Source organism: Nicotiana attenuata, unplaced genomic scaffold, assembly GCF_001879085.1.
Source record: "Nicotiana attenuata strain UT unplaced genomic scaffold, NIATTr2, whole genome shotgun sequence".
Taxonomy (NCBI): domain Eukaryota; kingdom Viridiplantae; phylum Streptophyta; class Magnoliopsida; order Solanales; family Solanaceae; genus Nicotiana; species Nicotiana attenuata.
Genome location: NW_017670301.1, coordinates 1,004,769 through 1,025,917, shown reverse-complemented (window position 1 = coordinate 1,025,917; position 21,149 = coordinate 1,004,769). Strand labels below are relative to the sequence as shown.

The following is a 21,149-nucleotide window of genomic DNA, read 5'->3' as shown; positions in this document are numbered from 1 at the left end:
GAGACAGTGCAGCTATATCAAGAAGCAAAGCAACGATCCTCACCATGCAGGACAAGTTCATCAACCTACAACTACAAAGGTAGCTAATGAAGCAGAATGGATAACTGTTTCATTCAATAAAAGGAAAAATCAAGGTAGAAAAATTCCATCTCAACCTGCCAACACCCAAGTAAAAGGCAGTAATGGTCCAGGTATTTCGGTTAAACTATTCAATGCTAATACAGGTGATATTTGGATACTCAAATGCTTCAATATAAAACTAAAAATCATCCCACTTCTAATCAACCCTCAAAAGTTAACACTCAACCTATCATTGATAGAGATCAAACCACTACTCTAAACCAAAACCACTTCTTAGACAATAAGCTAACGATTTCGCCAGAAACCACTATGGCTAATACTAATTTTCTTTGTAATAATAAATTTACTCAATTAAGTGATGACTTGACATTTGGAGAAAATGACACTTGTATGAGTGACTCCAACGTGGCATCAAATGATACCAACATTTTAGATACAAACAATGCCATGCAAAATGGCACCTTAACGGACACTTCTAACCCTCCTAATAATCCTACCCCTACTACCCTAAACCCTCCCCTAAAATAAAAATCTTTCCAAAATCTTGTGTTATCCGAAGGATCTCAACAAAATCCTTCCTTAAGATATGGCAAGATCACTATCCCTCGGCATGTTGGCCAAATGGCAATGGACATAGAAAAGGGAAGCCAAATGGCCACACCCTTAGAAAACCTAAAAGAAGCAATCAAATGTCCTATAAATCAAGACATTGAGCAACCAAAAGACACAAAATTGGAAGACTCAATCATTGGTTCTTCCACCAATCCGCTGCCCCCCTCCATTACCACTATCCCCATGCCTACTAGTAGTTCATTAAATATTCCTTATCCCATACAAAATGCCAAGGATTCCTTCATCCCTACGAAGGAGGAACCGCCTAATTCAAATCCTGCGCCAACACAGACCCCTCAATATGGAAAATATTCCACCCCTTCACCCTCAGGAACAACCTCAGATAATTTATGCCCAACCCCCCCTCCCCCCCTCCTCCCAAGCACAAGACTATCACCCTACCAGTTGGATGGAGCTAGGCCTCATGGGCCATGCAATCCTTCACGGTCCCAATCAACGGTCAAGAGGCAATAGTAATCCTCCACAACACTCAATATCTAGCACAACTCATAACGGAGGGAATGAGGTTGGCTATGAACAGCTATCTCAACCAAGTTTGACTAAACAACATTATTCATCCAATGGCTCCGTCATTAAACCCTCAAATGGCTCAGGTAATGAGAGAACAATGGAGCATGCCACCCCAGTTCAATCCCATAAACCCTCAAAATGCTCCCTTGGACCTTCCCTTCTTCCCCTTGGAGATGTACACTCATCTCAATCCCATCTTTCTTCCTTGGGGCATCAACCAGCGGAACCAAGAGATTCCAAACCCACCTCCGCCCCCTCCAGTACCTCCACAACAACACCAGGCAGACCCAATACCCGGTCCTGTGGAAGCAGAAATGGAGGAGGACGATATCCCTCTAAACCTAAACTTAGGGCCAGTCCTAGAACTCTCAAACCTAGACGGAATAAAAAAAATTCTCTTCACGGAGAGGCACGAGAAGAGATATGTGCTCAGCTACCCGTTAGCCCTATACAAGTGCTCGATGGACATCCGTGCTCCACACAACCCAACAGTGGGCAACAAGGCGATAATCTTAGTACCTTCGATGAGAAGAAACCCTGTCCTATTGGGAGGGGTAAGGGAGAATGGAGAGATGGTCAACCCTGAAGTTAATCTATCAATGAATCGTCCTACCAATTTTATAATATGGAATATAAGGGGAGGGAACAATGAAAATTTCAGGAGAAATTTTAGGGAAATGATCGATACTCATAGGCCCTGCATGGTGACACTGTTGGAAATAAGAATGGTTAACCATGCAGCCATGCTTAATGACTTTGGGTTCACTGAGATGATCGAAGTTCCTTCGGAGGGTCAGTCGGGAGGCATGGTTATGATGTGCAAAGATGAAGTAATCAATGTTCAAATTGCAGTACGTAGGAACCAAGAAATTCATGCAATCATAGAGGTACTTCCCATACGCAAACCTTGGCTTTTTATTTCTATGTATGCTAGTACTTGTGTTTATAATAGAAATATAATGTGGGAGCATCTAGAAAATATTAGCAACTCTTATAAAGGGCCTTGGCTAGTAGGAGGCGACTTTAATGATATTCTAGCCGCTAGTGAAAAATTTGGTGGTAAACCTATTAAGAGCTAGATGCATATGGTCAAAAATCAATAAGTGTAACTTGCTCTATCTAGGCTTTAAAGGTAGCAAATATACTTGGACAAACAATAGGCATAATAAAAAAGGTCTTATATTGGAAAGACTTGATAAAGTTTTTGGAAATGAGGAGTGGATTGAACTCTTTCCTAAAAGCTCAATAATCCACCTGCCTATAATCCACTCTGACCATAACCCTATTCTTGTAGAATTGATCCCAAAAAATAGGTCTCTTCATAAAATTCCTTTTAGACTAGAGATTTTTTGGTGCAAACATCCAGATTTCCAAACAATAGTAAAAAATAATTGGAATGATAGTGACTACTTCAAAGCCAGCCTTAACTTTGTGGAAAAATTAAAACCCTGGAAAAACAACACCTTTGGCAATATTATGGGAAGGAAGAGGAAATTGCTAGCTAGACTCCAAGGTATCCAAACTTCCAATAGCTATACTACCAGCATTTTCCTTCGTAAGTTAGAATTAAATCTCAAAAATGAATTCAATGATATTCTAAAAATTGAGGAAGATTATTGGAAACTAAGGTCCAGAGTCTTGTGGCTTAATGATGGAGACACAAATACAAAATTCTTCCTTGTCTTAGCCACCAATAGGAAAAGAAGAAACAAAATAAATTTCTTCAAAGATGATGCTGGTAATTGAATTAATGATCATAGTCAGATTATGTCTCATGTTCATAATTATTTTATCTCTACTTTTACCTCTTATCACTCACAATCTAGTTGGGCTAACCCCCTAAATCATCATTTTAATTGTAATAAAATCAACCTAGGCAATCTAGATAATCCCCTTCTAGACTCTGAAATTAAAAGAGCTATTTTTTCGTTCAAACCCTTTAAATCTCTTGGTCCGGATGGTTTGCATCCTTTTTTCTTTCAAAAATATTGGCATCACATAGGTCAATCAGTTTGTAACCTTTGTCATGACATTTTCAACAACCAAAGAAATCCCTCTTGAAATTAACAAAACCTTTCTCTGCCTCATTCCTAAAATCCACAATGCCAATAACATTAAAAATTTCAGGCCTATTGGTTTATGCAATACTATCTACAAACTAATCACTAAGATCCTTGCAAACCGTCTTAAACCATTCCTAGATCAATTGATCAGTCCATATCAGGCTAGTTTCATGAAAAATAGAATAGCGTCTGATAATTCCATCATCATCCAGGAACTGGTCTCTAAATTTAATAAATTAAAAGGAAAGCAGGGCCACATGATTCTAAAAATTGATCTAGAAAAGGCCTTTGATCGTTTAGAATAGTCTTTCGTTCGCCACACTCTTGACTACTTTAAATTCCCACCCAAATTTTCTAAATTGTTACCGAGCTGCATCTGCTAGTAGTATAGCAATTTTAGTAAACAGATTCGTCACAAATTATTTTGAGCCAAGTAGGGGAATAAGACAAGGGGACCCCATTCCCCCTATATCTTTATCCTTTGCCTGAAAATGCTCACTAGATACATATAGCACCAAGTGGACACTAAAAATTAGGATCTCATATCTTTAGGACATAGATGTCCAAAAATCTCTCATTTATTATTTGCAGACGATCTTACCCTAATGGCTAGAGCAAATGATAAATCATGTCAAGCCATTAAATATGGACTTGACCAATTTTGTTCCCTATCAGGTCAATGTATCAATATTACAAAATCAAAAATACTCTTCTCCCAAAATTGTAATCATACTCTTATTAGGGATATTAACACTATGTTAGGAATTAAAAAAAGTACTAATTTTGGCACCTACCTTGGTTTTCCTATTTTAAACCATAGCCCAAAGCCTAGGTACTATCAATTCCTAATCGACAAGATGAGAACCAAACTTGCATCATGGAAAATGAAATTCTTTAATCTGGCTGGAAGAACAACCCTTGCAACATCATGCCTAAATTTCATTCCTAACCACTACATGCAATACACCCTTCTTCCCAAGCAAACCCTAAAAGAGATTGACAAAGTCCAAAGAGACTTTATATGGGGTAGCTCAATAGAAAAAAGAAAAATCCACCTAGTCAACTGGTCTACCCTTTGCCAACCTAAACCCAATGGTGGCTTAGGTATCCATAATGCTCTTAATAAAAATCTTTGTACTCTAGCTAGCCTAAGTTGGAAACTTCTCACTAATTCCACAATCCCTTGGGCCAAGCTTATCATCTCATACTATTGTACTAGTCCCATAATGAATAGGTCTTCCTTCGTTTGGAAAAGTATTTGCAAAGGTTGGGAAATTTGCTCTAAGGGTATTATATGGTCCCCCCACCTTCACTCCAACCTTAACATATGGGAGACAAATTGGATCCCCAAATTTGGAAACCTAAGAAAAAATATGATAGGCCCACCCTCCACTAGGGATACTCTAACAAAAATTAGAGATATCTTTGATAGTTGCAATTGGAATTTGGATAGTATAGATAGATTAACGTTATTTTAGAAATCGAACTAAAGGTACAAGTAGCTAATACTATATCCTTAAATTTCAAATATTAAACTTGTGTTTTTTTAGCAAAAGCAACAAAATAATTTTTTTTGCGAGGGCGTGAGGGGCAGGTATTTGTGGGGTAGGTTGAAAGCAAGAAAAATGCTATGCGAGCGGGGGCGAAGAGGGTTTAAATTTTGCGCGTTAAGTCGCACCCGCCCCGCCCCATCGCCATCCTTGAATATAATGTGCATTTTAGGAAAGAGAAATTTTTTCTCTAAATACGGTAGACATATTCAATCTTTTTTTTTTACCAATGAGAACCCAACGTAGCCATATTATTTATTTTGATTAATAAGAAAAATATTTTCTCTCCTTGTTTCGACTTTGATAAAAAAATTCTATTTTGGGCTCTTAACGGTGGTTAGACCGGTCATGCTGTATGGTGCAGAGTGTTGGCCAGTCATGAATTCTCGCAGAAATGAGGATATTGATATGGATGTGCGGGCACACTAGGTTGGATAGGATTAGGAATGAAGATATCCAGGTTAAGGTGGGCGTGGCTTCCATGGAAGACAAGATGCGAGGAGCTAGGTTTAGATGGTTCAGGCACGTGCGAAGAAGAAGCATGAATGTTCCGGTAATGAGGTGTGAACGGCTAGCCTTGATGGATATGAGTAGAGGTAGATGGCGGCTACAGAAGTATTGAGGAGAGGTGATCAGGTAGGACATGATGCGGCTTCAGATTTTCGAGGACATGGCCCTTGATAGGAAGCCGTGGAGGTCGAGCATTAAGATCGTAGATTAGGAGGTAGGAGGCTAGTCTAATAGTGTTGTGTCTCAGGCTGCTAGTAGCTCGTGTGGTGTCCATATTATCTCATTAGGTTTGCAGGTTAGGTTGTAAGAGGCTAGTTTGATAGTGTTTTATCTTAGGATGCAGTGGCTCTTGTTGTGTCCTTATTACTTCCATTGTGTATGTAGTATTATGCCATTGTTACCGCTTATTGTTATTGCTTTTCTTTCTGCTTTCTGGTTATTACGTTGCTGGTGTTATCTTTCTGACTTCCTTTGATACTGCTCCACTTTCCTTTACCATTGTCGTGAGTCGAGGGTCTATCGGAAACAGCCTCTCTACTCCTGCAGAGTAGGAGTAAGGTCTGCGCATACACTATCCTCCACAGACCCCACTTGTGAGATTCTACTGGATCGTTGTTGTTGTTGTTGTTGCTGCTCTTTGAAGGCCAGAAAAAGTAAATGTTTTCCATATATCAACAGGGTAATAGGACATAACTAAAAGCAAGGGGCAAATATTGTACATGATTCAGAACTACGGGACCAAATCGATATTTTCCCTTAATTTCGCCAGGGCTTTGCTAGGGTTTAACAGAGAAATTTTAGGCCTTTCTTCTTCAGAAAAAGGGAAAGCAAATTAGCTTCCCCCAACTCACAAAAATGTCAAGACCAGAACTTCTAGCACCGCCAGAAATTTTCTACAACGACGATGAAGCTCGAAAGTACACCTCATCTTCTCGAATTATCGACATACAGGTATGTAGCCTATTATTTTGTCTTTTTAATGGTATATTCATAGTGCTACAGCCCGAGGCGCCTTTAGGATGTTAATTCAATGTGCTGAAATAGCACAAAACGTGACGCTGTTTGATTGTCATTGAGTTTAAGAAAGAAATATAGACTTTTGAAACTTCTTGTTCAAAACAATTCATTGACATTTGTGTGATTATAAATTATCTCATTAAACTTAAAATGAAATTTTAAGTTAATTGTTTCTAAATATAGAATGTATCATTCTTTTCGGGGATAGACTAAAAAGAAAATTGTGTCATATAAAATGGAATATAGGGAGTATAACTTCCTAATAGTGGGTGCTTATTTTGTAAAAGTATATATTTTTAAAAAATTTCAACTATATAAGAAAGCATAATGGATGCTCCCACACTTGCTGCCAATAAAGTTATATGGCATAGGATGCTTCTGACGTTTGTTTGTATTTTCTGAAAGACACAACTTTCTGAGAGAGCATTGGAGCTTCTTGCTTTGCCAGATGATGGCATCCCAAGATTACTTCTTGATATTGGTATGTATATATTTTTACGAGTATTTAGCTGATTTTTTTTGTGAATGTAATATAGGTGAATTCGATGGGCTGGATTTAGCATTGATCTGATATTTGTGAATGAAAAGACACGGAATGGAATATTTTTAGTTGATATATGAGCATAGTAAGGGTAAAGGAATAATTGAAGCATGTTTTACAGGTTATTCATTTGAATTTCTTATCTTAATTGCTAAGGCGTGAAATACTTGTAACGAGCATTTTGAGCTTCATGTTGCACTTAAAGATAGTTTGATAGGACTAGTTTGTGGCTAGTCCCTTTCCTCTTATTAGTCGGATGCATTTTGGAACTTATAGGTCACAGGCTCGAGAGATGGAAGCAACCACTAGTGCTTGCATTAGGGTAAGCTGTCTACATCACACCCCTGGAGGTGTGGCCCTTCCTCCGACCCTGCATGAACGCAGGATGCCTTATGCACTGGGCTGCCCTTTTTTTTTAATACATTGATATTAAATAGGAGAAGGTAGCCAAGCTGAGAAATCTCCTTATATCCTATACTTTTCCAAGCATGGTTGGTCCTTCTCGTGTATAGTAAAGCTTATTCAATGCTTATGGGTATAGTGATTAGGGAAGAAGAAGAAAGGAACTCATCCTATGTGGAGAAAGTTTTAAAGGTTTGATTTAAATCGGAAAAACCCAAGTGTTTAGCCTTTTTAAATTGTTGAACAATCACAATAACACAATGTGCTTGATTGGCCTTTTATACTGTAGAGTGAGAAAGTGCCTTCATGTTTACTGGTGTAAAGAATCGGTGCCAGGTTTGGTTTGTGTGCTGCTGAGTTAAGTTAGGTAGATTATATCATCCTCCACACTTGAATGGTTGTAATATCTGGAATTGTTGTACTCATGGATCCTACAGCTTTATTTTCAAAAGAAAGACGTTCCTTCAATTGTTTAGTTTGAGATTTCATGCTTATTTCGACTTATTCAGTTGTAGAAAAACTCAAAGAGAAAAAATAGTGATCTTCGGTTCTTTCTTGCTTTTCGAAGGTTGCGGATCAGGTCTAAGTGGGGAGACACTCACTGAGCACGGACACCAGTGGCTTGGTTGGGATATATCAGAATCAATGCTTGGTTCGTAGATTTCTTCTTATACGAGTAAATAACTTTGATCTTGCTATAACCGTTATTGGACTGCTAAATAATGGTTTTCATTTTCTAGATATTGCATTGGAGCGTGAGGTTGAGGGTGATCTAATTCTGGGTGACATGGGTCAGGTAGGCCACTTAGTTTCCTCTGAATGATTGCTTCATCCTACTCTCAATTGTGATTGTATGCACCTTGTTATTATTCTATATTCCTATTGCCAGCGCCGTAAGTCCTTTAAAATTGTCTAGACAGTTACATGCTCCACCACCCAGAGTACATGTCTTATCGGTTGAGAAATCTCAAAGTGCAAAAAAAAAAAAAAAAAGGAAAATACTGTGGTAGAGTCTCATGAAAACATTAAGCATGCTAATGAACCTATCAAAAAATGTTACAATTTACAAATTCATGGAAGCAAACCTTCAGCTCTACCCATAGGTCGCTAAGTATGATAGTCCATTTAGGGTGATGCATCTTTCTTCTCTGTTTCGAAGATATCAAGTGATGATGTTATGCTTACAAGTTTACGACTTGTAATGCTACTCTCGAATTGAGAGCCGGATATCCGCAATTTCATATCTCATGTATTTTTTCCGGCAGGTCACCTATTTATTAGGTGGTGTTTTGCACCAATATCAACCCATGTACATTTCTTCCCTCTTATATAATGTGAAACAATAATCTGCCTATAACTATGGTGTAAATTGGGATTTTCAAGGCAAAGGCATTTTAGCCATATTCTTAGTCATTTGCATGATTTGTTTTTAAGGTCCTTTTTTGCTAGAAGACTGGATAAGATGAAAGATAGTGAAATGTGGCTGCCTATCTTGGTCAAATGAGATTACTTATCAACTGAGTTGTACTAATCTTTGTTCTTTGAAATGTAGTACCTTCTTGTAAAATAATTATTTTTCTCATTGCTCTTGATAAAACTTTTGTGTTGATAAAGATGTTACAAGTTGTCAAAGAATGGATAAATCAAATTTGTACCTGCTATTTTTCTTGCAACCTGTTCTTATATGGAATGCCACAAATGATTGGTTGCATCTATCGTAGGGCTTAGGGCTTCGACCTGGTGTTCTGGATGGTGCCATCAGTATCTCAGCTGTGCAGGTATCTTTTTCTCTTCTTTGTTTAGATCTTCAGTTTTACCGAGTTGATAACGGTATAGTTATCAGGCAGAACTTGACAATTTAGAATCATGTATAAAATTTTATTGTTTGATTCTTCATAATCAATTTTGTGCATTTGATATAAAAATATTTAGAGGGTGTTTGGATTGGCTTATTTTAAGTGCTTATTGGCTTTTAAGCACTTTTTTAGTTTGTGTGGTGTTTGGCAATGATAAAAAGTACTTAAAAGCACTTACTTTTAGGCATAAAAAGTACAAAAATAAGCCAAAAGCCAAAAGTTGGGTATTACCAACTTATGGCTTTTGGCTTTTAGCTTAAAAGCTACTTTTTATAAGCCAATCCAAATACCCTCTTAGCCTGTGCATTACTTTCAAGAGTTACGGCTTGCTGTTAACTTCGTACTCATCATCTCCTTTGCATATGTTTTCTGGTTATGACTTCATTCGGTTCCTGTATGAATCACCTTTAGATGTTTTTGGTGAGTTATCAGCATTTAATGATTTTTTCCTCGTAAAAAATCAGTATGTACCAATTTATATAGCCTCTTAACACATTAGTGCTTATCAGTTCTGATTTACATAATTTTCCCAAGCAGTGGTTGTGCAATGCTGACAAATCTTGTCATGAACCTCGGATAAGATTGAAGTAAGTAGAAAACTTCGTTCTTATTGTTAGTTGGTCAATTGTGCATATTAACCTGCTTAAGATCCATATACGATGTCATTGTAGTAGAATAAATCATTCTCCTTCTAGCTATCTAAGTAGTATGAATTTTGCTCATAACTCCGCAGGGCATTCTTTGGTTCCTTGTATAGAAGTTTGGGAAGGGGAGCAAGAGCAGTACTCCAGATCTATCCTGAAAATCTTGCTCAGCGGGAGCTGATTCTGGGTTTTGCCATGCGAGCTGGATTTTCTGGAGGAATAGTTGTTGACTACCCACACAGGTTAGGAAGACGCTTATAAACTTGTTTTGCTGTCATTTTCATTTTTCTAATTTCATTGTGTAATAGTTTTGAAATTAGGATGTGTTTGGCAAAGTGAAAGTTTAATATGTTGAACACGAAAATGAAACGAATGAAGCAAAAGTAGCTGAAGAAAAGGTGGCAAAAAGAGCAAAAAAGATTTATCCCTTTCTTGTATAGCTGCAAAAAGATATGCGAGACTGGTTTTTTCTTCTACCCTTTTTTCAGATAAAGTTATTTCTTCTACCGTTTACCATTATATGACTCTAAAGGTTTTGCTTTGGTACTTGAAAAGATATTGCCTTAGAAATGAATTCCCCTGTATCAATAAGGTTAAGCTTTACAGTCAGAAAAGCAATATAGATGTCGTATATCAGACCGATGGTGAATCTTGGAGAAAGCACACAGTTTCAGTTCATTGAAGAAGTTATTTATACTTGGTTTTTCTTCCCACCCAGAAGTTAAATATTTTGACTCTGAAGACAAGTATCATCCTCTCCAACTCAGGATGGGTCCTTTCTACCTTTACTCTCCTGTTTCACTTGAATATTGTACGAGCATCTCCTCTGTTCTGACCTTTTTTCCTTTGGTTTATGGGTGGGGTTGAGGCGTTAAGTATCTCTTCTTTTCTACGTAGGACTGTTTTGTTCACCAATCTGGCCATTAGTTCTAGCTTAGGTGGATAGGCTTTGTGTTCCTCAGAAGAAAAGTACTTGTTTTTTTCTTTATTTATAAAAAAGAGTCATTCCTTTTCTGCAAAGTAGGATTTGATTTTTACCAGATTGTATCTACATTTCATTTGAATAATTGAATGACTTTCCACAATGATGAATTTTTTTCCCACATAATGTAACCTTCCAAGTTTTCACCGAAGCTTTCTATCCTTTCGATGCCCTAAGAAGTTGTACGTGCAGCCCCACTCCTCAACCTCAAAGTAGAACCGAACATGAATTTTGTTGGTGATTGAGATGTATGCTAGCTATACCCCAGGACACGACTACAATGCATTTTCAAGTGAAAGTTCAATTCTTTTTTATTTGGTTTTAGTCCTGACACAAGGTTAGATGTTCTTTCTTTGTCACAGTTCTAAAAGGAGGAAAGAGTACTTAGTTCTGACTTGTGGTCCGCCGTCTCTCAGCACCACTACTCCAGATGGAAAGGGTGAAGATGGAGAGAGTTGCTCTGATGAAGACAGCAGCGAGGATGAAGAAAACCAGACAGTACGTAATTCAAGGGAAACTGACTAACTGTGCTGAAGCTAACCAATGGCTCTTCTCCTCCCTACCATCTGTTATTTTTATTTACTCCTGTTACTATCTTTTCTTCTCTATCTTCTGTTACTGTCTTTGATCATCCCGTTTCTTTCATTTCACCCTGCCCTGCAGGTTTGCATATCTGATCGGCGTAGACCTAGAAAAAAGCAAAAATTGAACAAGAAAGGCAAAGGGAGGGATTGGGTTCTGAAGAAGAAAGAACAGATGAGGAAAAAGGGGAACGCAGTTCCTCCAGATAGCAAATACACAGCACGTAAAAGAAAAGATCGGTTTTGATCCATTAGTAAGATATATCTAGATTGACTTATTTGTTTTGAACACAACTTCAGTTATTTTTTTGCGTGTATTATGTAAAGATTCTGGGATAGTCTTGTGAGACCTAAATATTATATTTCAGCTGAGTTCAAGAGTAAACAAGATAGTTGGAGGTTGCTTTTCCAGAGATTTGAAGCCTAGTTTGATCATGTAGTGTGTATTTACACCTATCCTGGAGTTACTTTTTTCCTTAAGCAGTAGAAACTGTGTTTATTTTTCAAGTGGCGGGATTCGTTGTCAGTTTGTTATCCCAAGTTAATAGTTAAGAGTGGGCGGAGGAAGAATCGTTGAATTCACTCTAAAGAGAAAAAAACTACTAGGTTTAAGTTTTCTATATGACCATTTATAGTCTTTTTGGCAGTTAAAATGAAACAACTTCTATTGTTGCCTTTGTCCTCAGGCTGGTTAATCTAGAATTTTGCCTTTTTTTGTTGCCTGCTTCATTGATTTTATACATCTGTATGTCAAGAGTGACAAAAACAGTCATGCACTTGGGTTGAGTTTTGATTATATTAGCGACATTCAAGAAGGAAAAAGAATGCAAACTTTACAAGTGGAACATTCTAGGTTGATAAAATCTACCTTTTCGTTTCTTCATTTTAATACATATTTTGAAATTCACTAGTATTTTTGTACCACTACTGAGTACTATGTAATAAAATCCATCGATACTGATCTCATGCATGTCAAGTTAAACAATTCTACCACAATACTCATCTTATAAATACACGTTTGGACAAATGTTGAAGTGTGATGCATTTATATTAAATCTGGACTTAGTTTTGTGACGTTCAAAGGGCAAAGTCAACGCAATACGATAAATAATATACATTTTAGGTTGATAAGACTACATTTTACCTCCTTTGTACAACTAGTTGCATATTCATCATGAGATTGTAATTGTAGGTACTTTTTTGTTGGCACCAACATTACAACTGTATATGTTTTGCTCACTCCCATTAGTTATTTTAGTTTACATAAGGTATTTATTAGTAATAGATTTCTTTTATGTACTCTTTAAACTAATTAAATTCCTTATTACAACTACTATTGATGCTAAAAAGGATTACGTTATAAGTTCTCCTTAATCAAATAACAGCAACAATAAGCCCAGTAGAGTTTCGTAAGTGGGGTCTGGGGAAGGTACTGTGTATGCAGACCTTGAGCCCGTTTAGCTTAGCTGATTTAGAGTAGCTGATAAGCATAGGTGCTGAAAAACACTTTTAAGTGCTGAAGCTGATTTAAAAAATAAGCAGTTACGTGTTTGGATAAAAGTGCTGAAATTAATAATAAGCAGCTAAAAAATTGGGTATACTAAGAGTTTTGTTTTAAAAAGAAGTATTTTAGGGATAGAATAGTAAATATTTTGGTCAAACCTAAAGTGCTTATAAGCTGAAATTTGATAAGTTGGGGAGACCAACTTATGACTTTTGGCTTATTTTTGGCTTTTAAGCACTTAACTTGTAAGCACTTTTAATTTTACCAAACGCGTAGATAAGCCAAAAAGTGCTTATAAGCCAGTTTGACCAGCTTATAAGCTTCGCCAAACACCCTCCTTACTCTGTACGCCTAAATCAAATCAAAATGTAAATTTTAAAAAATTAAGGTCATGAAACTAACTTGCTTTTTCATTTTCCAATCTATTATAGATTTGACTTTTTCATTACTTTATTTACTTTCAATGGCGTCTATTTCAAGAAGTTGGAGAGTTCTTGCAAAAAAAAAAAAAAAAAAAAAAAAGAAATCAATTTAATTATTATTTTTTGGCAAAGAAAACATGTTTTTCAGCCAAACTCTAAGAAAGAAAAGGTTTTCAATCTTTCTTAATTTTTACTTTGGCGTTTGGTTGAGAATAATTTTGTCAAAATCTGAAAAACTTCTTGCAACAAATTTTCAATTTTTTTGAAACAAATACCAAATAAATAAAGTCCTTGTGATAAAGACAAAGTAGAGAGGACGTTAATGTAATTACAAAAAGAAGCATTAGCTACTTCTTTAGGACACTGGCAAAGTATAAATACAAACTCCATATTCCTCTAGTCCCTGTCATCGTACATTACGAACAAACGTTTGACACACACAGACCAAAGTTTCAGTACCCAGAAAAAAGTAAAACGAAACAGAGACAGGTACTACTTTGTTAATTAAACGTGTTTTTGCATGTATAATTCTTGAAATTTATGCTGGTTTGATTTTGTAACTTCTAAATATTCGTACTCAAATCTTAGTATGTAGGTGCGTTTGTAAAGACCCAGAAACAGAAAAGCAAGAAGTTAAATTAAGAAGAAGTGGACTAGTTCGTTGCTTTTTTCTGTATGTGCTTAATTATTCTATCGTTTGTTTCCCTTAATCATGAGAGGTTACAAAAATTGAAAGGACTGTTCCTTAACTTACAAAATCATACCAAGTCAGTTGTGACGTTAAGGCCGGGCTCGGATTCGAAGAACTACAATTAAAATAAGAACCTTTCAATAGCTAGGAAGCACAGAAATAGGTATGTATTGCCTTGATATGCGTGTTACCATGTCTTATCAAAGAAAAAACTTCCCCTTTGTATAGTAGAAGAGTTTCATTCCTAGTACAATTCTAAAAAAGGTAAAAATCCTCCTTTCTCGTCAATTTCTGATCCGCTGCCGACGTTGGGCGAGATCTGCGCCTTGATATCCGGTGGGGTGCGGATATCACGGCCCTTTGTTAGTCGCGTGCAACCGTTGCCATGCTTTCTGAGGTCTCGGATCTCGTTCCGGGTTCGGGGAAGTGTTGTCTTATCAGGCCCGGTGGCGAGCACTCCGTTCGGGCCTTAGTACGAGAAGTTCCCAGCTTCGATTCCGATCCCATGTAGTCACGTCCTTGCTTCGTTTGACCCACCGGGAAATTGGGGTGCCCCGGTTTTTCCCCGTATACACAGTGTTCATTGGGTTCTTCTCTTTTTCTATTGATTTTTCATTCATTATCCTGAAAAGTTAAGTCGGAAATTCGCTTGTAAAGTCTATCCTCCAATTTCTTTTCTTTCATTGTATTGTTCAATGATTGAATTGTCTCCAATATACAGTTCAAGCTTCCAATAATTCTGTCTCCAGCTCCTGCTGGCATGACTTATATTGAACTAGTAATATTTTTGTTGTAATTGCTTACAAAGCTAATGCAATAGCTTAAACTCTGATACCATGATATTGAGCATTTATCTCATTGTTTAGTTTCAGAATTAAGTAACCTATGAAACCATAAAGTTCGTCCAGTTTTCCTCTTCTGTATCATTTTAACTTTAGTTGATCCTTGTTTCTCCTAAAATTGATCTGTGAGATCACACTCATTGGTGGAATAAATCTTTGTTGCTGGTTTCTCGTTAGACATGTTTTTCTCTCTATCTGAAACTTCTCTTGCAACTGAGTGAGACAACCACTTTGACTAGCTTGGACTTGAAGGAAAGAATGTTCTGCTAATATGTTTTTTACTTCATGGTAAACGACTGAGCGATATTTCATGTTCTATTAACATTCTTTCCTATAGCCAGAAGATACATTTCTTCTACTGGAGATATCTCAAACACTGCTAGTGAATCGTATAGCCGTGCTGAGAGGATAAACTGTCGTAGTAACATACACATGCCACAAAAGAGTGATAAGTCCTCCGGGAAAGTGCCAAATAATTCAAATGTCTATGCAGCTAACAGTGCTGGAAACCTGAATAGTTACTCTGGGAAGGAAAACTATCAGCATATATGGCAAAGAATTCAGAAAAAGGACGCTAATGTAAGCAACTGTGACTTGAAAAACTCAGACTTCTCGCAGGTTCATGATGGGTTAAATGATGATACCTTGAAAACAAGTGCTCCTATTTTTGTTAATGTTATTTTATCATCGAAATCAGCATTTACAGATCAGGAAAAAATCAAATTTCTGACGGACCTGAGTAGAAATAAGAGTCCAGGTTCCCTAAAGGAACACGAAAGTAAGTATGGGAAAGGATCTCCTGTCAATGGAGCTTGTTGAATTGTACCATGCAGTCAAATGGTGCAACTGGCCGAATAGCTGGGGCAAAAAGCTTGGGAAGTGCTGCAGATTCTCGTACTGAGACTAGTAATCTTAAGATTAGATATCAGAAAAAGAATGTTCAATATGTTTCTTCCCAACCATATTCAAATCCATGTTCCTGTAACATGGAGGCAAGGGGAGATGTCCCAGTCCCAATTTCTGTTTCCAGTGTAGATAATAAAATGGTGGAGGATGGTTTGAACTTGTTATGTAGATCAGCGAACTTCCACAACCCAACAGAGCATCTAGCTTCTAAATGTCAACCTCCTAGTTCGTCTTCTCTGAACGTGGTAATAAATGCAGGTCAAAGTTTAGAAAATATAAAAGTTTTACCAGGTGTTACTCAGTTTAAGAAGTTGAGAAATTGTAACACGTGTACTACTACAGAGGAGCACTACAAGAATGCTGTTTCTTCAAAGTTGTTGATTCCTGGAGATAAAGCCCGTATATTTTCTAGTCTTCAAAATGATTTCAAAAGCATTTGTTGGGCAGTGACTGAGGCCCATAGGGCACAACTAGCCTCTGAAGCCATTGAGTGGGGTAAGGGCTATCCTGTTGCTGAGTTTGAGAAACTTATTTATTTTGCCTCTCCAGTTATATGTCCACATATCCGGACTTGTCAGGCTTGTGTCCGTGGTCAAGGTGCACCTCTATGCAGGCATGAGATACCAAATGTCTCTTTGGGGAACTTGTGGCAGTGGTACGAGAAACATGGGAGCTATGGTTTAGAAGTAAAAGCGGAGGATCATAGAAGTTGTAGACAATGTGGGATTGATCGTCTTAAGTTCAGTGCATATTTTGTTCCACTTTTGTCAGCCGTTCAGCTCTTCAAGTGCCATAGGACTCATGCAAGCTATAAAGATAATGGAACTCCGGGGTCGTTAGATGTGGTGGACTCTCGGATAAATAAAATATCTGAGGGTTCACCTATGATAGACCTTCGCACAATATTTTCTGTACTTGTACCTCAACCTCGTGTTGAGGACTCAAGCCCTTTGCAAAAAAGGAATGTTGTCTCTGACTTCAGTTCATCTCCAGAGTGCAGCAATACAGATTTGCATCACCCACCAGTTGAATTTAAGTTGTCTGATGATAATGTGGAGCTTCTGTTTGAATATTTCGAACGTGAACAGCCTCAAAATCGTAAACCTTTATTTGAAAAGTATGTGGTACTTATGTTGTCTCTTATCATCTTATAAGTAATGTTCAATTTTTCACTGTAATTTTTCATACAAGTAGGTCAAAGTTAAAATATTTACAGGAGATGTCCTCCTATAATCAGTATAATTTATCACTAATCTTGGTAACTTCGGAAAAATATGATGACCAGTCCGTGTCCTCCTACTATGCAACATTAGCCCGTCGTTTGGATGATAGTCATATTGTTTGTGTCAGGCACATCAATTCGTTGCTAAGATGACTTTCTCCTACTTCTGCTTTAGGATTCAGGAACTTGTTGCTGGTAATTTGCCTTCAAGTTCTGGAGTTTATGGAGATCCATCCGTCCTACAGTCCACTCGCTTACCTGACCTGCACCCTTATTCGTGGTTAGTATGGAAAAGGCTTCTAGTATGATTGTATTTAGTTTTTGAATGTGAAGCGCAATGCAAGATTGTGGTCCTTTTTGGAAAAAGCAAATACGGGGAAAGAAGTATGTGGAAGTATAATCATCTTTAAGCTGTAGAGCAAAATTCTATGTAGATCTAATGGTACTTTTGTATTTGCAGGTTTTCTGTTGCATGGTACCCCATTTACAAGATACCAAACGGTAACTTGCGTGCTGCTTTCTTGACTTATCATTCGCTTGGCCATTATGTTGGCAGAGGCCATTTGGATGCCTGCATAGTTTCTCCAGTTGTGGGCCTCCAGAGCTACAATGCTCAGGTTTGATATCAAAGTTTCTTATATAACATTAATATATATATATATATATATATATATATATATATATATATATATATATATATATATATATATATATATATTCTGATATCGCCAATGGATCTTTTACGTGTTACTGCAGATAGTGGCTATGTCTATACATAATCAAAATTGTCGATGTACTAAGCGTGCATTTACACTGCTTTCTTTACCTTAACGACAAAGTTTCACAGAACATGCTGAAGTAGTTTGCTACTGAAAATTGATCCCTTTTCTGACACAATAACGAATAAAAACATTATGCTTCGAATGATACTTATCAGAAATATATTTATAACAAAGCATCAGCACAATTTGCACAGCTATGGGGATTCTTCTTACTGAAATCTGGCACGATAAGTTTTTAAAGCTCTTCTAAGAAAGAAACATATTTTGCTTAATGCAGTCAATGGAAAACTACACGTTTTCTCACTTTGATCAAGCAACTGCAATTTTTGACTAACAACTATGTATATAGCTAACTCAGCCTCAAGTATACTCCGCACTGCAAGCGGCCAAGTCTTTGCATTTTGCCTTTGATTGCGTTTAAGTCACAATTAATACTATTTATATAGATACTATAATACTTATGATAGAATCTGAGTTCTCTCTTGACAAACTCAGATTCATACGCATGCAATTGAGGTATGACGGAATTGAACAATGTTGTAGAGAGAGAAAGTAGAGAGAAGGAGAAGAAGATCTGAATCTGTATTAACCAACAACTGAAGGTACAATATTAACTAATATAACCACTTCACGGTGGTTAGTGGAGAAAGTATGTGAAATGACAAAATTACCCCTCTCTACACTAAGCTATACAAACACTATACTTCCCTTTACTCAATACTCCCCCTCAAGCTGGTGGGTGAAAGACATCAAACACGCCAAGCTTGGACAAGAGGAGCTGATGTTGAGCAGTAGGTAAACCTTTGGTTAGTAGATCACCAAGCTGTTGAGCAGAGGAAATGTGCTGAGGAATGATGAGCCCAGACTTGATCTTTTCACGCACAAAATGGCAATCAAGCTCAATGTGCTTAGTGCGTTCGTGGAAAATAGGATTGCTGGCAATTTGGATAGCTGCCTTGTTATCACAGAATAGGGACACAGGTTGGGATATAGTGAGTCCCAACTCCTGCAACAGACCAACAACCCAAGTGACTTCAGCTACGGCTGCTGCCATGCTCCTATATTCAGCTTCTGTGGAGCTCTTGCTTACAGTATGTTGCTTCTTAGACTTTCAAGAAATGAGTGCTTCACCCAAGTTGACAACATATCCGGTGATTGACCTCCTTGTGTTAGGGCAGGAAGCCCAATCTGAGTCACAATAGGCAGTCAAATTAGTAATAGGACCAGCAAGTAATAACACACCCAGGCCAGGGCAGCCTTTGAGATATTTAACCACTCTAAAGGCTGCCTCTAAGTGTGATTGTTTGGGTCGCTGCATGAACTGGCTTAAGCTCTAAACTGCAAAACTAATATCTGGCCTAGTGATGGTAAGGTAAAGGAGCTTTCCAATTAATGTTGTGGCATCATCAAGCTCTACATCATCAGTATTTCCTACATGAACATCATGATCAACAGCGGTCAGCTTTTGATTAAGTTTCAAAGGTGTCTTAGCAGGTTTACATCCACTCAAACCAACTTGTGAAATAAGTTCCAAGGCATACTTTCTTTGGTTAAGCAAGTTCACCTTTGAACGAGCCTTTTACACAAGTTCCTTCTATGAATCCTAACTTGTTCTTCACCTACAGTGCTGTTCGCATAGCTCGACTCCACAGGCCATAATTTTCTGGGCCTGTGAGTTTTATGTCGATCAATGCCACACCAGGCGTGTCGGATTCTCTTAGATACAAAGGATGATTATGATCAATTCGAGGAATTTCAACTTCTAGTTCTCCCATGGCCGATCTGCTTCAGCAATGGCTTCATATGAAAAATTGGAAAATTTTATTGAACAATGTTGTAGAGAGAGAAAGTAGAGAGAAGGAGGAGAAGATCTGAATCTGTATTAACCAACAACTGAAGGTACATTATTAACAAATATAACCACTTCACGGTGGTTAGTGGAGAAAGTCTATGAAATGACAAAATTACCCCTCTCTACACTAAGCTATACAAACACTATACTACCCTTTACTCGATAACCTAACTCTTACTTCAATGCCTTTCTGGTTCCTAACACTTGTCCGCTGGCATGTTGTCATTCACGCATGTAGATATGAAATACACAACGATGATATTGTTTTTCTTTCTTTTTCTATGAATTGTGAAACTAGGGTGAATGCTGGTTTCAGCCAAGGCACTCTGCGGACCACCTGAAAGAAGTGACCTTGGATTCAGATCCTTGTTCAGTTGTACGAGATCGACTGAAAACATTAGAGCAGACTGCATCTCTTATGTCGCGAGCTCTGAGAACGAGAGGTACAGAAACACTTGTAAACAGGCACCCCGATTATGAGTTTTTCCTGTCCAGGCGACGTGAATTGCCTTGATCTATCATATTGCTCAACCATATATATATATATATATATATATATAATTCTCATCAAAGGTTTTCCGGGTGTTCCCAGCTTCCACCATAATCTGAGTCCAACTATGAGAGGCTTACGTCCATTTCAATATTCTTAAATTTCTGGTTTGGAGATTCTTGTTTTGCATTGAAGTTAGGCACTCTCTTTACACAGTGTAGTAGCATGTTGTTATAAGGATTCCTTTTCTGGATAAAAATAGTGTTGGCTGGTTTTGGCTTTGGTGCTAGTTAATTCTGAGATAGCTGATAATTTTAGATTGAATGTTTTGTTATCTATCTGTGTATATGATACACTAATCTGACTGTTGGAATCACATCCTGCAGCTAATACATAAATCTTTCATTTTCTCACATGCTCCCTCCGTTCCAGTTTGTGTGAACCTGTTTCCTTTTTGGTCCGTTTAAAAAAAAATGACCTCTTTCTAAATTTGGAAACAATATATGGAAACAATTTAGCTTAAGCTTCCAATTCTACCTTTGATGAGAAGCGTTTACAACCACACAAATATTCTGGACCCCTTTTTGACTTGTTTAGGACCACAAATTCAAAAGTTTTTATTTTTTCTTAAACTCTATGCCCAGTCAAACAAGTTTACATAAATTGGAACAGAGGGAGTACATGATACGGGCAGAGTGAATTAATCGATATGGGCACAAGCGGAGTTGGACATCAAAATTATAGAAAATATTTTTGTAAAGTAACATTCGGAAGTAGGAATTTTAATTCTTTGAAAACTCTAAATTTATGAAATATTAGATTCTTTTACTCTTCTAATTTTATTCAGCCGGATAATCGTTATTAATTTGTTGCCATAACTAATTGGTTCTATTTACCTTTGTATATATCCAAGGATTTAAATTATACTGACTGAGTCTAAAGAAATATAACACTGGCTATCAATGCAAATTAACTGACTTTAATAGGTGATCACTTTATTTTTCCGGCTACCATATCGGTCTTGTTGTAAAAAGTTATCTGTTGTTGTGGATCAATTTAATTTGATGG

General features: G+C 37.3%; 2 protein-coding genes across 4 annotated transcripts; both read left to right on the top strand.

Annotated features, from left to right (window-relative positions):
* The first annotated feature begins 6,132 nt into the window (after positions 1 to 6,132).
* Positions 6,133 to 11,877, top strand: LOC109237495 (probable 18S rRNA (guanine-N(7))-methyltransferase). Of its 2 annotated transcripts, XM_019403811.1 has the most exons (10): positions 6,133 to 6,298; positions 6,770 to 6,845; positions 7,876 to 7,959; positions 8,048 to 8,103; positions 9,029 to 9,085; positions 9,701 to 9,750; positions 9,897 to 10,049; positions 11,152 to 11,287; positions 11,453 to 11,624; positions 11,739 to 11,877. In XM_019403811.1, exons 1-9 carry the CDS (start codon positions 6,203 to 6,205, stop codon positions 11,615 to 11,617), a joined length of 873 nt encoding a protein of 290 aa, XP_019259356.1. In that variant the 5' UTR covers positions 6,133 to 6,202; the 3' UTR covers positions 11,618 to 11,624; positions 11,739 to 11,877. The 2 variants fall into 2 exon arrangements, with proteins under 2 accessions (XP_019259356.1, XP_019259355.1); XM_019403810.1 differs by having other exon boundaries at positions 6,134 to 6,298; positions 11,453 to 11,877.
* Positions 11,878 to 13,682: 1,805 nt separating this feature from the next.
* LOC109237493 lies at positions 13,683 to 20,405 on the top strand. 2 transcript variants are annotated; one of them, XM_019403808.1, is made up of 5 exons: positions 13,683 to 13,785; positions 15,167 to 16,852; positions 17,133 to 17,237; positions 17,418 to 17,574; positions 19,890 to 20,405. In XM_019403808.1, the coding sequence occupies exons 2-5, from the start codon at positions 15,657 to 15,659 to the stop codon at positions 20,103 to 20,105; spliced, it is 1,674 nt and encodes a 557-aa protein (XP_019259353.1). In that variant the 5' UTR covers positions 13,683 to 13,785; positions 15,167 to 15,656; the 3' UTR covers positions 20,106 to 20,405. The 2 variants fall into 2 exon arrangements, with proteins under 2 accessions (XP_019259353.1, XP_019259354.1); XM_019403809.1 differs by lacking the exon at positions 13,683 to 13,785 and having other exon boundaries at positions 13,800 to 16,852; positions 19,908 to 20,405.
* Positions 20,406 to 21,149: the final 744 nt, after the last annotated feature.

Coding starts and splice junctions, on each gene's coding strand:
- LOC109237495 (XM_019403811.1), top strand. CDS start 6,203: ATGTCAAGACCAGAACTTCTAGCACCGCCAGAAATTTTCTACAACGAC. Junction 9,086..9,700: donor TCAGTATCTCAGCTGTGCAG/GTATCTTTTTCT, acceptor TTTCCCAAGCAG/TGGTTGTGCAATGCTGACAA. Junction 10,050..11,151: donor GTTGTTGACTACCCACACAG/GTTAGGAAGACG, acceptor TCTTTGTCACAG/TTCTAAAAGGAGGAAAGAGT.
- LOC109237493 (XM_019403808.1), top strand. CDS start 15,657: ATGCAGTCAAATGGTGCAACTGGCCGAATAGCTGGGGCAAAAAGCTTG. Junction 17,238..17,417: donor GACCTGCACCCTTATTCGTG/GTTAGTATGGAA, acceptor TTGTATTTGCAG/GTTTTCTGTTGCATGGTACC. Junction 17,575..19,889: donor TCCAGAGCTACAATGCTCAG/GTTTGATATCAA, acceptor TTGTGAAACTAG/GGTGAATGCTGGTTTCAGCC.